General features: G+C 32.0%; 1 protein-coding gene across 3 annotated transcripts in view; it reads right to left on the reverse strand.

The window, feature by feature from the left end:
• Positions 1-14,525, reverse strand: part of LOC105346523 (sodium-dependent proline transporter) — an 18,937-nt gene extending 4,412 nt beyond the window's left edge. For 2 of the 3 annotated variants that reach the window (XM_066079728.1, XM_066079727.1), the window contains exons 1-11: positions 14,249-14,525; positions 13,039-13,170; positions 12,326-12,593; positions 12,108-12,240; positions 11,399-11,539; positions 10,645-10,748; positions 8,057-8,181; positions 7,623-7,735; positions 7,257-7,388; positions 4,595-4,694; positions 4,148-4,248 (exon numbers count right to left, since the gene is read on the reverse strand). In XM_066079728.1, coding sequence (XP_065935800.1) covers positions 4,148-4,248; positions 4,595-4,694; positions 7,257-7,388; positions 7,623-7,735; positions 8,057-8,181; positions 10,645-10,748; positions 11,399-11,539; positions 12,108-12,240; positions 12,326-12,593; positions 13,039-13,170; positions 14,249-14,384 — 1,485 coding nt within the window. In that variant the 5' untranslated portion in view covers positions 14,385-14,525. The remainder of the gene's footprint in view (positions 1-4,147; positions 4,249-4,594; positions 4,695-7,256; positions 7,389-7,622; positions 7,736-8,056; positions 8,182-10,644; positions 10,749-11,398; positions 11,540-12,107; positions 12,241-12,325; positions 12,594-13,038; positions 13,171-14,248) is intronic. The other variant, XM_011455142.4, reaches the window with a different exon arrangement.
• Positions 14,526-15,110: the final 585 nt, after the last annotated feature.

A 15,110-nucleotide genomic window follows, 5' to 3' on the forward strand; every position in this document is an offset into this window, starting at 1 on the left:
TTCACTATTATTTAAAGTGTTTCGGGTACAATAAAATGTTATGTTATAATTTAGAAGAGTTGATATAAAATATATTTTTCACGTATTTGTTTGATTTATTTGCACCCACTTGCAGTATATGACGTCAGAAGTGACGCTATTTCTATAATTCAATCATAATCAGACGAAAATTGACATTTTTCTCATATTTTTACGAATGGGAAATATAGAGCGCATGCTTGAACCAGGACAATTTTTTTGTCACTTATTAGACTTGGCTAGATACATCTCTGATTAAAATATTTTGTTGGTTCAAGCATGCGCTCTATGTTTCCTGAAAGAAAAACTGCTTGAAAACAAGCTCTTTTATGCTAAAATGCAAAAATGGCGGGAAAGGTTGTCTTTACAATGCCGTATATCTAAATTGTGGGCACTTGAATCAAAATGAACATTTAGTAAAAACATCACATATATATCTGTACAAAGAAAACAAAGAATTACAGTAAAATAATGATATTCCTTTAAGGGGGCCATTTTAGGCCCATACCATATATAGTCCTTTGTAAACAATTAAAACAAGAGAAAAATGCACTAAAACAAAGAAAAAAACACAATTTATTTTTCATTATATATATATATATATATATATATATATATATATATATATATATATATATATATCAGCGAGAATTATCTCCATTTAGACTGAAATTGCTGAGCATCTTAATAAAACATGTTGCATTAATCAACCATTAAGAAGAGAAGTAGAGATAGTACCGAATATGTTGTTAGTGCATCAGATTTTGCGCAGGTACATGTAAGCAATCAGCTGTCTGATTAACCAGTCTACACGTAAACATTTAAAATTCGAAAATGAAGACGATGGTTCCTCTCAAGTTAAAATAAAAAGAAACTAAACATGCTAAACGAAAATCAAGACAAGCTAAAACCACCGTCACAAATGAAAATGTCAACGCATTGAAATATTTAACCTCAATTTACTTCACATAAACGGTACAAATATATTTCCGATGTTTCAAATATTCCCTTTGCACGTTAACTGTTGCACAACAACTAATTTCATCTCCGTTCAACTTCAAGATGGCTGTTCTAAATCTAACATAGATTGGTCCTCTAAACTGGTTTTCGATATATGAAATATCGAGCCCGAAGTTAAACTGGTTGACCCCCCCCCCTTTCTCTCTGTCTTATTATTGTTTTCGTAAATTACTCAAATTTGAAACAGAATTAGCCCTTAATTTTTGCAATTTATATTTTCCTTCCCATAAGGATGATTTATGCTTAATTACGTTGAATTTGACTCCGTAGTTAAGAAGATTTTTAAAAATGCACCCCCTTTTTCTAGAGTTTCGAGGTTTTCTCCGCTTTGAATAAAGATCGGTCTTTCATTTCTGCAATTTATATTCGCCTTCCCATAAGGATGCTGTAACGTACCCGAGCGCAGTTTCTTTTGATGAGTTTTAATGCATGACAATAAACGAAAAGAGAAGACAAAGACCGATAATTCTAATTGATGAATTTAATTTACAAACAAATCACAGGTTATACTTTTAAATACATAGACTCCCCTTGGAAATAGAATTGGTAAGTGAATAAATTCCAGGGCCTAAATAAATCATTTAGAGGTATTTCAGCAAGTAATAAACTGGCACCCGAATAATTTCTCAGACTTACTCTTTCGTAAGTAGGTGTAATTTCCATAAAAGCCCAATCCCCAATTGTGTCAAAATGCGGGAATGCACGTATATCTATAGTATTTTAACCGGATATGCGGGATCACCATTATGATCTGATGACGTTTTACACAGATGACGTCGAATTGGTAACATTACCAAACCGGAAACGCTGCATCCCCAATCGAATTATATAGTGGAATTAAATAATGGATTTTAAGTAATATTACCGTGTGCCAGTAATTAATATTATGTAAAACAATATGAAAAAGTAATAAAACTTCGATGGAGGTAGGTGGTGTTTATTATTTTCGTGATTAAAAACCGCTATCAGCATGTCTATATTTGACCCACATGCGACATCGTAAACAATGGCGGCCATCACATGGAAAGTCGATCTCGCACATGTTTTGTTAAATTTGATGGATGTGTTTATAATTGCACACGTAATCATCCAGTAGTGATGTCTATCAATCTATAGACTTTTGTTGATCGTAGAATATCAATTATTCTCGTAATAATTTTTGTATAACGAGTGTTACGAACATTTGACAGCTGAGCTGTCACAGATGCTTTGTGCCAAATTTGGTTGAAAATGGCCAAGCGGTTTAAGAGAAGAAGTTCAAAATGTAAAAAGTTTACATACGGACGGACGGACGGACGACGGACAAAATATGATCAGAATAGCTCAGTTGAGCTTTCAGGTCACGTGAGCTAAAAACATGGCTTAATGCATTCATATTTAAAGGGGATTAAAGTTTGTTTAACGAATTGCCACACCCTCTTTCAACGCGAGACAAGTTCTATATATTGAAATTGTTTTGGATTTTTTTTTAAAAATCTTCCCAACAGCAGTTTTTACAGAAAAGCTGAAACTTGTGTGGAATGTTCCTCAGGTAGAGTAGATTCAAGAGGGTAAGGTGGGGCAAGAATAGGTGGAGTTGTTGAATTTTTACACAGAAATAGATTAATTAAAAAAAAATCTTATTCTCAAATTCTGAAAAACAAAACTTTATCTGATCACTGCATTTGTATAATACAACTTGGTTTGTTCCATAATACTTTGTCAAACAATATCCAAAAATCAAAACCGTGCTTTATTTATTTTTGGAGAAAAAGAAAAATTAGGAACAGTTGCTACAAGTTTTGGCAGGCGGCGCAATATGTGTGACGTCGAAAATTTCCAGTCTTTGCGTCATTGCTAATCCCTTCACATTGCAGTATTGTTTTCAAAATATTACCTGCTGACTCATAACATGCCTTGTATTACTTGCTGTTTTTGTCTGTCTTCCCGAAATGTGCTAGACTTCTAATTCTCAAATAAATTTCTAAGCGATTTTGTCAATTTTATGAACTTTGAAATCGGCTTAGGGTTTTTTTTTCAAGTTTTTTTTTTTTACAAAATTTGATTAGTTAGCAGTGAGCCACCTCCATTGCTGGCATGACCTCTAATTTTCAAAAATTAATTCTAAGCGATTTTGTTAATTTTATAAACTTTGAATTCGGCTTAGGATTTTTTTTCAAGGTTTTTACAAAATTTTATTAGTTACCAGTGAACCGCCTACATGTCTAACATCGTCAACTTTTTCTAAGAGTACACACTTCAACAAGTCAAAAAACGGACTAAATATATTTTTCAAAGAAATCCGTTATAACCAAAATATTTATTCGGTAAATGATAGAATACGAGTATTTATCAAGTTTAAATGCATTTTTAATGTTTTTCCTCACGATTTTTATTCCTTTATGTCGATTTTAACTTTTCGTTTCTGGAATTGTGCCGCATGTCGAATTTATGATCTATTAATGTTTCAATTAACTAGTTTGATCTTATACTTTGTTTTATATCGAAATATATCTTTGATGCAATTTACTTGCATTCTTTATGGCACAAGTTTTATCTTCCAGTGTCTTCGATTAAATAAATAACTCAACTTTTCTTTGCTATTTTTCGAGAACCCTCGTATGTGTTGAAAGAAATTGAAGATATTTTTTAACAAGATCTAATCTAGTGAATTATCAGTTTTTTTGTATTTGATATGATTGACAAGTCTTGGCAATTGTTGCTCATGTGAGCTATGTGGCCTCATGGTCTCTTGTTTAAGCTGTAAGGCTTTGTAAAGTGAATGAATCCCTCGTCCGGTGACATTCCAAGTCGACAATACATCGATTTTATTCAATTACTTAGTCTTTAATAATGCCATCATTCTGTCTTCTGCGTTGGATATTATATTAAAGTCTCAAAATTTTAATTCAATGTTTAATTACATGTTTTTTTAAAATGTTACATGTCAAATGTGACATCACAGTAGAGATGTCAACGTCGATGCAAAGTGAACCAGTTACATTCATTTGCATGCACATTTTAACGTTAAACTGTAACAGTTTAAAGACTTACTTTTAGCGTTTCGATAATTAATGTATACCTATATTAGAATAAAATAAAAAAAAAAACAATAGAAGAAAAGGCTCACCAGGATAACTATCGGAGTCACGAAGCGCCACATAACGTGCCACAACCCACTTGGTCTGTGTCCAATCATAATTTCCAAATCTTCGTAAATTCGCCTCACTCCTGGAAATATTATATTAATCACAACTGTTCAATTTGCCCATAGTCTAGTTATGCATGGACTAACTTTCAATAAAATAGTTTAAAAATAAATGTAAATAGAAAAATTTAAATAAAGGGGGCTGGAATGTCAACAAATTACCTTTAAAAAAATATAAGATATGATATTGTAACAGTTTCTATAAATGTCATTTTATTAAAAAATCCTTATCTTAAACATTTGAATACTTTCTTATATCTTCAAACCAAACTCTTCTTCTAAAGGATATTGAAACAGCATAAAAATGACTACGACCATCTGGTCCTCTTAATGAAATGTTAATGAAAGAAAAGAAAAACAACTGATTACCATAAAACCAAGCTAATGCCACTACTTCCAAGAAGGTTAAGAGCATGACGGACACACTTGCGCAGTACCAGTCTATTAACGTTAGTACATAGATACCTCCCTGCAAAATGAGAGCATTTATTAGAGACAGTATAAACATTCATGTATCATAAAAAATTACATTTTATGATATAAAGACAAAAGAACAAAAAATAACATTATGGTTATCAATACCTCTAACAACTTTAATGCCTCTCTGAACACAAAGGTATTTGATTTTTTAAGAATTAAATTGCTTTGGATTTGGAATGAAGTCAACGCAAATACAAAAAAAAAAATATTGGGCTATAGTACCAAATGCAAAAATAATAAATTTTATGGAAAAACGATATCTTGTTCATAAAAATCCAATGGATTTGTCATTTTGTTATATTAGATATAAATGTATCTGAAAGAACTATAATATATGATATGATTTGGCCCCCATAATTCGTCATTTTTTAAAGCGTTTCTGGTCCAGTAAAATGTTATGTTTTATTTTAGAGGAGTTGATGTAAAATATATTTTTCATCTATTTATTTGATTTATCTGCACTCATTGGCAATATATGACGTCAGAAGTGACGCCATTTTTATAATTCAATCAAAATCAGTCAAAAATTGACGTTTTTGTTATATTTTTATGAATGGAAAATATAGAGCGCATTCTTGAACAAGGAAAATTTTTTGGTCACTTATTAGCCTTGGCTAGATACATCTCTGATTAAAATATTTTGTTTGTTAAAGCATGCGCTCTTTGTTTTCTGAAAGAAAAACTGCTTGAATACAAGTTGTTTTGTGCCAAAAATGCAAAAATGGCGGGAAAAAGTTATCTTTACGATGTCATATTTCTAAATTGTGGGCAGCTGAATCAAAATGAACACTATGTAAAAAAAAATCGCATATATATCTTACAAAGAAAACAATGCAAATAATTACAGTATAATGATGATGTTCATTTTAGGGGGCTATTTTAGGCCCATATCATATATAATCCTTTCAATCATGTTTGTTTAAAATTTAATTTTATAAATTTTAAACAAACATGATTAAAAAGAATGCACATAAGTAATGTATATAAAATTCAATATTATATTTGCTTCTTTGTTATTATTCTATTTAAAATTCAATTTTTACATACATGTATAACTCTCATACTTTTTACAATGAAATTATCATTTATTTGAACTTGAAAAGTGCATTGTTTTTGCTAAGACATCTACATATTTTGCATCATGTTTATGCAGAGACTATAATTGTTTAGTTTATAGTTATTCTTGTTTAGATATTTTTTAAAAGACTTTACGTTAGTTAAACGCATTTACTATCCTTTAACTAGTTTTTCTTTCATTAGGTTAACTCTAATTTGTTTAATGTTAAATACAATTAATTTTGGAAGAAAATTAAGGGATAATTAATTTGAATTATATACCAGTAATCGGGCTATTCTTAATTGTCCCTTCCTCGTTCTCAATGAGGTGATCGTATTGATCAGTGTTTGCAAAATAAATACAAAACGATATACTCCGTATCTTATAAAATACTGTAATTTATACACTTTTTTCAAAGTTCATTAAATAAGTGTCTCTATGATAAAAAAAATGTACTCTCTTATCTTACTTTGATAAAAAAAAACCTTTAAAGTGCGTTGACTTGGTCCCAAATTTAACGACTTAGATCTTTTTTCTAAGTACATGTTCTTTCATTAGCATTGCCACGTGTGTACAACTCAAAAGTTATATAGCACAAGAAGAATAACTATTGCTTGCATCGAATATGTTTTCATACAGTGGATTACGTGAACTGTAGGTGCTATTTTAATGTATGAGGGGCACAGACACTGAAAGAATAAATCCCTGTTTTTTTTAATCTGCGATCGACAAAGAAAATCTGATTTTAGTTTACTTTCGATAACGTACATGTAACGGTGTTGATTATTGTTTCTTAAGTAATAAAATTATTGCATTTTTCGATTTGTTAAATTATATAGGAGATATATTTTTTCAATGCATAACAAAATATGTAATACACATGAAATTTTTGGTTCCTCAATTTATTCCTGTGTACAAGATTGGCCGATTTGTTATACTACCGATTGAATCGTTCACAATAATTATTCGTATGCATCAGGTTGACCGGAAGAATATGAAAGGTACACTTTATTTTTAAATTATAATCTGTTTTCACTTAAAACGTACTTGTGAGCTACGATAATTTTTGCTCCAAATTTTTAAAAAATCTTTTAAATGAAGAAGTTTTAACAAATATATAAGACAAACTAATTCTTTTCTGGCAAATTACATCAAGTACAATTATAAGCGTGTAAGAGTTTTTAAAACTATATGAACTTAACTCATTCGGAAGACAAATTATATATAGTTACCGTTTTTTGTTCTTCTGGATCAATTAGTGCATACAAGATCTACTTTCATGATTAGTAATGAACGCAACCGATTAACATGTACTTGTATTACGTATAAATGTTTACAAATCGATGGCACTTATATGGTAATATTCCACTTCTTTAACTTATGTCTTATTACGCAAAGCCTAGTAAGAAGAAGAGATTTACTTGCTTCCCCTATTTGTGTTAAAATTTTAAACATGTAGTTGTAAATGTTTATTCAGACATCAAATTTACTGACCTGTGTAATACATGGAATTCCGAGTAAAAATCCAAGCAAACATAATATACCCGTTAACGCAGTTTTCCATTTGTGTAAAGCTTTGGGGAAATTGTCCAGAAGGGCGCCTGTCAGGGTTTGAACGTGAACCATCTAAACAATAATCGGAAACTACTTGATATTTCTATTTGACCAAGAAAGAAATAATAAAAGTTACGTTTCTGTCAGTTAAATAAAAAAAACACATTTGTTTATTAAGAAATGAAAACCAACTGAAGTAAATGTTCTAACAATGATAAATCAAGTTCATGAACTATTTTTACCCCATTTCTTTTGCTTTAATTAGCGCTACAAAAACAAATGAAAATGATTTTTAAATTCTTTTACCTGGCTGTCAAGACCCACAGTAAAAAGCATGAGAAAAAATAGAACTGCCCATAGCTGGGGAAGAGGAAGCTTAGAAACTGCCTCGGGGTACACAACAAAGGCGATCCCTGGTCCTGAAAGCGGAACGAGGGAACTCAGAATAAACAGGTAAATGCTCAAGTATTTTAACATAATATTTATACGTGTTACCAAACAAGATATTGAACATGGCGTAGGGTATGATGGTGACCTCATGAAAATTAAAATAAAATGTAGAGTTCATTGGGATGCATTTAAGCGAGTTAATGAAGCATGTAACCATCATATAAAATGAATGTTATCGAAATGTCAATTATCCGCCATTAAAACTTGATTTCAATTTTACTAGATGCGTCAAATATATTCTATACTATTTCCTGGAAAAATATACATTCCATCAACATTTTCCATCTTACCGCTGTCAACGACATTCTCTATGGGGACACCGGCTTCTTCCGCCATAAATCCTAACGTCACAAAAACGACGCACCCGGCAAAAACGCTTGTGATAACATCAACAATAGGTAAAATCATTGCGTCTCTGTAATGCAATTATTATGACATTGTACTTTTGAGTAACAAATTTCTGCAGAGAATTTTGCATTTGAATATAGTGGGTAGGAGTAAATACAAACTTTACACAAAGTTGTTAAATTGTAAATTTTGTCTTTACACCTACCCAGCAAATTCAAAATTTACAATTATATTCACAACCTTTCAGGTAAATATAAATGGTTACCGTTACATCTGAAAAAAAAAGCCTTGATCATTTATTTTTCGTAAGATTTGTCACGATTCGATTGTTGCACTTACAAGATTGATCATTTGTTCGACTATTGTAACCGTCTCTAACCCAAAGCAGGTCGTATATTTTACAAACCATGCATATTTTAACCACCCGATTATTGTAAATTTGAAATCCGCCAAATAGTTTCGAAGTGTTTTAGACTACTAGAGGCATAACGAACTCGGACCAATCACAAAGTTTGACTATCGCTGTCTTATGGGCGGTATTTATTTTTTGGAAATACTTGTTTAACCTACCTACAAAGGACATGACCTAAATTCCTCACGTCTCCGAAGCGGAGAAAATCGACTTCCCCATACGTTTGAATCGGCTCCTGCATACTCTTTGTCGACTCTCCCGCGTTAGGGGTTGTATACGGTGGAACGACTTGTAAACATTTTTTTATTACCGCACACCCTAGCCGATCGCCGGGGACATTTTAGCCCGAGATCAAAAGGATCTATCACATGCAAAATTGCGGGTTAAATAAAAATACACCTCTTGTTTTATTTTGCCAATAAACTACAAAATTCCTGCACCAGAGTAATTGCTTACACCTTTAGTAATTCATCACATGTGAGTTGATGTTCGTCCGTAAGCTATTAGTGAATTTTACCTGATAAGTAATTATTAAGAATTAAATTAAAAACCAACTTTCATGTTCGACAAACCAGCCCGAAATAGCAACAATAAGAATAAGGTGGTGGACACGCTTGGCAGATCCAAGTCAGTGGGAATTTGTATAAAAATATATGCTTGCAATTAAATGATATCAACGATTACATAAAGAGTGAGTATATTTACTGGAAACTTCAAATTAAGGGTATACACAGAAATTAAGATACGACAAATGTTGAATATATAAGATAAGTTAATAAATTTGTTTCTTGCGATTTTAGGTTTGAGGGATTGAACTTTCCAGAACAGGGTAACCAAGAACGCGGGTTGACTAATCAACGTCAGTGCGGAAAGTATAGGGCGAGTTAATCATAGGACATTTACCTTGGATCTGACAACTATAGTTTAAGGTATGCAAAAAGATATGTTTATACTTATATTTTATCATTCTATTTTAAATTACCATTTTTATACCACTGCAGATTGGTAGAAACCGTATACATTAATTTGTGAAACATAAAAATCGAGTTAACAAATCTACGTATGTATAAACAGATGATGTATGCATAAAAACAAGGAATTTGAATCGGGTCGGGTAAGGTTACAGTCTTTTATCTGAAACTCTTTTTTAGGACAGTGATAATAATTATAGTGAAATTTGGCCTAAAGACCTAAAGAAGAAAATTTAGAAAAGAGAAATGACACACTATAGAGAAATGACGCACTATAGAGAAATGACGCGCTATACGGCTACTTCCTGGTTCGAAATAAAATGAAAAAAGTCTGCAGCTTTTCCAGTCAGATGCAACAAAAGGAATAGAGGCCATATACATGTACATGAAGCATTGTATCATATTTTAAAATGTTGAAAGTGTTAATTTCCGCGCTTACGCGGGATACATTGTATTATCTAGTTACATACAAGTTACTGTAATGTTTACGATATTCAGCTAAATATGTTACCTTGTTCCCAAGAACCTCGATGGTTTACGCTATTTTTTCATTTACATTGCGTAAAAATATGATTTACAAGTAATATTGGATAATATTGATTTATAGAATTAAGAATTGGTATCACGATAGAATGCTGAATAGATTTTACATTTCTTGTTTGATAAATTTTCGTATACAGCTCATGAAATGACTTGTAATTTTGAAATGGATTTACTTGCTTATGAAATGGTACGAAACGATGAACACGATAGGATAAACGATAAAAACCTTTTAAAACTGAACGATAAACTTGATAGGATTAACGCAAGACAAGACAGTATACACGCACGATACGATATGAATGATACACGATACGATAGGATATGATTGTAAAAATAACAATGGTTTATATACCAGTGGACTCCGACAAAAGATTTTTAGAAAAGAAATATGAACATAAAAACTGACGATTTCCAGTCTATTCCTGTATTTTGAGAATCGTTTCAATTTTAGTAAATTCATTTTGATGAGTGTAATATATTTTTAATTATAAATAGTATTAAAAAAAAAGCTTTAAATGTCCTTTTAGTAAATTTCTGTTGATGAAAAAAAATAAATTAAATTTGAATTTTTTTATAGAAAAAACAAGTTTTAAACGCAATTTACCTGAATACGTTGTTGTTAAATGAATTATAGCTTGCTAGTGTGGGTATACCTCCCCAGCCTAGGCCTGCCGAGTAAAACATCTGGACAGCGGCGTCACACCATACCTACAACAGTGGAACAAGGGTAATATATAGGTAAACCAATAAATGTGCTTGTAGCAGTCGCTACCATATTTCCTACAGTTCAATTCAAAGAACATAGTATCCACTAATTTTTCATACAATCCAATTCTCCTATACAGTTTTAAAAACTTGAAGAAATTACATAGGCAGAATTGGTTTTCTTTAAGCTTGAACTGTTCGTTGTTCGGTAAAATAAAAAAATTCTGTTAGATTTTACTAAAAATAGAAAGCGCATGCACCATTAACCTACAAACAGAACCCATTTGGTTTCGTCCCCCAATGACTTTGGTTTCTATGCATCGTTAACGCTTACTAATATAGGATGCTATTTGAAGCGTATATTTAATTTCCCGGACTCATTCGACAGCTAATTTACGATTTTGTAAACGACAAAAAGACAATAAAAACATGCCTTAAAATCGATGCTAATCTTTATAATGGGCGATCTTACCCTTTTTAATATTAATCAAATACACTTAGAAGAATTTGTTGTAAATACTCGTTTGTACAATATTTTTCTCAATAGAAATATCGCTCTGATAAAGCAGCTTTAGCAAAACTAAAAAATACAACTTTTAAATCACAGATGGAATTTATTCTATATCATTTAAGAAATAAATTTCACCGATTACATCGAATTTCAGCAAATCCTCCATACGTGGTATTAGAAATACTTTCAGGCCCTTGATTGCTCCATCGATGTTGAATACCAGACCTCGAATAAGTAGGACCAAAAGGAAAAGATACGGAACGGTGGCTGCGACGTACACGACCTAAATCACAAAGTGTTAGCGTTAGTACATGTGGGTCATGCCGCTGCCATGAGAGAAACTTATTAAAATTAATTAATGCATTATTCAAATTCAATTTTTTTTACTTGGACAATTTGCATCAAAATTTCAAGATGGAGGTAAATTAACATGAGTATGTTTGTGTAATACACGTATAGGTGAATATCTTGATCATTTTGGTAAATAAGAAAACATCAAGTCTTAACAAAGCTAATAGATTCCCATTCTTAACTGCTGGCATACCTCAATTTATCCTTTTTTATTATTAAATTGCCCATTGCCAGCCATATTTTGTGTACATTTTTTCATCCGATTGTTTAAAAATGTTAATCAGCAAAATATACAGTTGCAAAAGTTTTTTAAATTCACATTTATCAACCATGATTATCTATACCGTACTTTAATTTTGAACATTTTGAAATTTAACTAAAGTATTTTTCAAAACTACATGACATTAATCCAGACATTGAAGCTTTTATACATTTCTGTAAGACTTAGTAAGTTAGGAATACATGCTTGGTATAATACTACATTCAACATAATTTCGTACTTTTCCTGAAGTCTTAATTCCTTTGAATAAGCATAAAAATACGGCAAACCATGCAGCCAACAGGCAAAGTAGAAGTTGCCACCGGATGTGTCCGGGACTGTCAATCCCCTCAGACATGTCCAAGACATTTCTCCTGCAAATATGTCCATGTATTATTTTCTACGCAACAACACTGTTGATATATACTGTATTCAATTCGTGCATGGCACATGACTTACTCCCAAAATTCCTCTGCAGATGTATGTTGATGAAAAGTTACGGCCTCGAAACTAACATTTTTCTTCTCTGTAAAGTTATTTCTGAACAGCGCTGGTGTGTAGTTCATTCCACGTATGATGCAAGTATCAGTATTCCATTCCTTGTCGCATCGAGTCCATGGGAGATCGGAGGAAAAAGACATTCCGAAATAGTACAATGTCCATGCCAGAATTACGTTGTAGTAAATACTTACTATACCCGTCAATACTATCATCCCGTACCCGATTCCTGAGAGAGAATAAACTCTATTTTAACAACAGTAGCAATTCGTTCTTTACAACAACCAGTGCAGCAGCGAGACGGCATCACTTATTAAGGTTAACTCTGAATCCTTCATGACATGGCACCTCTTTTTATTATTGCAATAATGGGTCTTCCCCATTGATTAAGTTTTGTTCTACCATAATGATTTTATATAGATCTCTCTCGATTTTTTTTAAAGCAGCAACATATCATTTGAAAATAAATATTGCACAAGGCCTGGCTAGATGCCTTGTCTCATACAGTAAGTAAAAAGCGAGGGCCTCGGAACCGAAAATGATGCCATCTGTACATCGAGAAATAGTGCATCATGCACGAGCCAAAAGATCTTAAGTATTTTGCTATTTATTCAAACTTGATAATGTATTCCATATTAAATGACGTAAAATACGCAGTAAATTGCAGTTGTTACCTTTGAACAATGGACAACAAACCCAAACTCTGCCAGGTCCGAGGTTCGAATACTGTGAAACCGTCATTTCAAGGAACATCATCGGCATTGCACATAGGAACATGAATATGAAATACGGCAACAAGAAGGCACCTAAACAATAAATGAAAAAATCATAGCAAACACTGAATTTGCATTCTCCTTTTCCTAAATTGAACACGTTCTGAAAGTTATTAACTTTCGTCGTTTACATGTACTTCCTTTAAGATGAAAAAACTACATTACAATTACGGAAACATATTTTGAATTAGCTACAATACTGTAAAATGATGGAAAAATAAGATGGCACAAACACCCACTGGTTTTATCGTGACTGGTGTCATCTTAACAAAGACACTATTTTAAGATTTGGGTTCATGAACATCTCTTTCGATTTTTTTGATAAAATAACAGATTTGTTGATTTTTTTATGTTGATTTATTTCTTATCCATTCTGAAATAGGCATTTTATCTAACTTCCTTGTCTTCCCATCTTTCAGATTGACTTGCTAAGGTAATAGTGTCGGGTTTTTGGTGTACCGAACAGATATGTAATTAACACATGAATCCATGAGATTTTTTCTCTATTTATGAACATAAATTGATGTTAGGGTTTCATTTTTTTCTCGTACCGTTTCTTGTTATTTCAATATATGTTTCAAAGGTCCCCTAATGTCGCAGGTCCCTGTATTCTAAATTTGTCCGCATTCGTGTTATTTGTATCTTTTAATGGCATGTTACATTTATTTCAATGATTGCACTTCGGATCATATTATGCAACACTGATGAAGAACTTCGTAACTTCATCGAAATTCACATTTTTCTCTGCATGAATGTTCAGGGCCTTTCTAGTTGAAAAAATTGTTGCAGATAAATGTAATTTAGCCTTTTCAGTTTGTTTACCGTACGTGTATGTTACATAACTTAAGATAGAACACAGATAGAATTTCCATCATTTGAAAGCAAGAGCGAAATGAAATCCTCGTACACAAAATGAAAATAACAGTTCGTCTTCTTGTATATAGATTAATACATACATGCATACATATTGCTAATACAATACTATTATGAACATGAACTTAAAATATTACATGATTGTTGACTGTAATTCAATTCCGATTTTAAAAAAGATGAAATTTTGCAATTACGAGTAATGCATCGGTAACACAAATTTTAAACATTTGTTACAAACCTCCACCATTTCTGAAACAGATGTACGGAAATCTCCAGATGTTCCCTAGGCCAACAAGGCATCCAACAGAAGAAAACAGGAATTCCCACCAATTTTTCCAGTTTCCCCGCTGCACATCTCCTGAATTGGGCGACATCTTGCTCAGGTGAGGTGGAAATGTCGAGCGCAAGTTGACATCTATGTGAAGGTAACTAAACTATTTGGTGAATGTAATGAGTCCTGCATGACTGAGTAAACAACAATATTGTGTCTGCCAGGGCAACATAATGGGGTCTGTCGCTGGTATCACATATACCTATTACAAGGCCATTTTATTCATTTTTTAGAGGGTGGATATATAAAATTATCACGTGTTCTTTTTTCTCAAAATTTTTTATTTCCATTATTATCCGAGTATATACATTTGTACATTAAATCGGGTAATTTACCTAATTTAACATCTTTGATTTTAATTAGTTTTTATGCATATTGACAGTACATGTACATGGTTTTACGAGTAGTTTTCCTTAATTTGTTTTATAGCTTTGTTAAAATTGGAAGGAATACTCATTTGACACCAATTTTTAGAGATATAGTTCTTACATTATTAAATAACATGATCCGCAATTATAACACCTATTTTTCTAATAGCTTGCCTAAATCATACCCCACAAGCCACAATATACTACACTGTAGTAAGCAATTGAAATCAGTCACAGGACCCACCTTTTTGCACTGTTTCAATCTTTTGGTGTGTTATACACCGTAACTTTTGTCTTCTGATTTTGTTTTCGAATGAAGGAAAGCTTACTTATCTATCTTACTTTTTGCTAATATTAACTACAAAATGCCTGCATTAGAGTAATGCTTACACCGTTAGTGT

Source organism: Magallana gigas, chromosome 3, assembly GCF_963853765.1.
Source record: "Magallana gigas chromosome 3, xbMagGiga1.1, whole genome shotgun sequence".
NCBI lineage: Eukaryota > Metazoa > Mollusca > Bivalvia > Ostreida > Ostreidae > Magallana > Magallana gigas.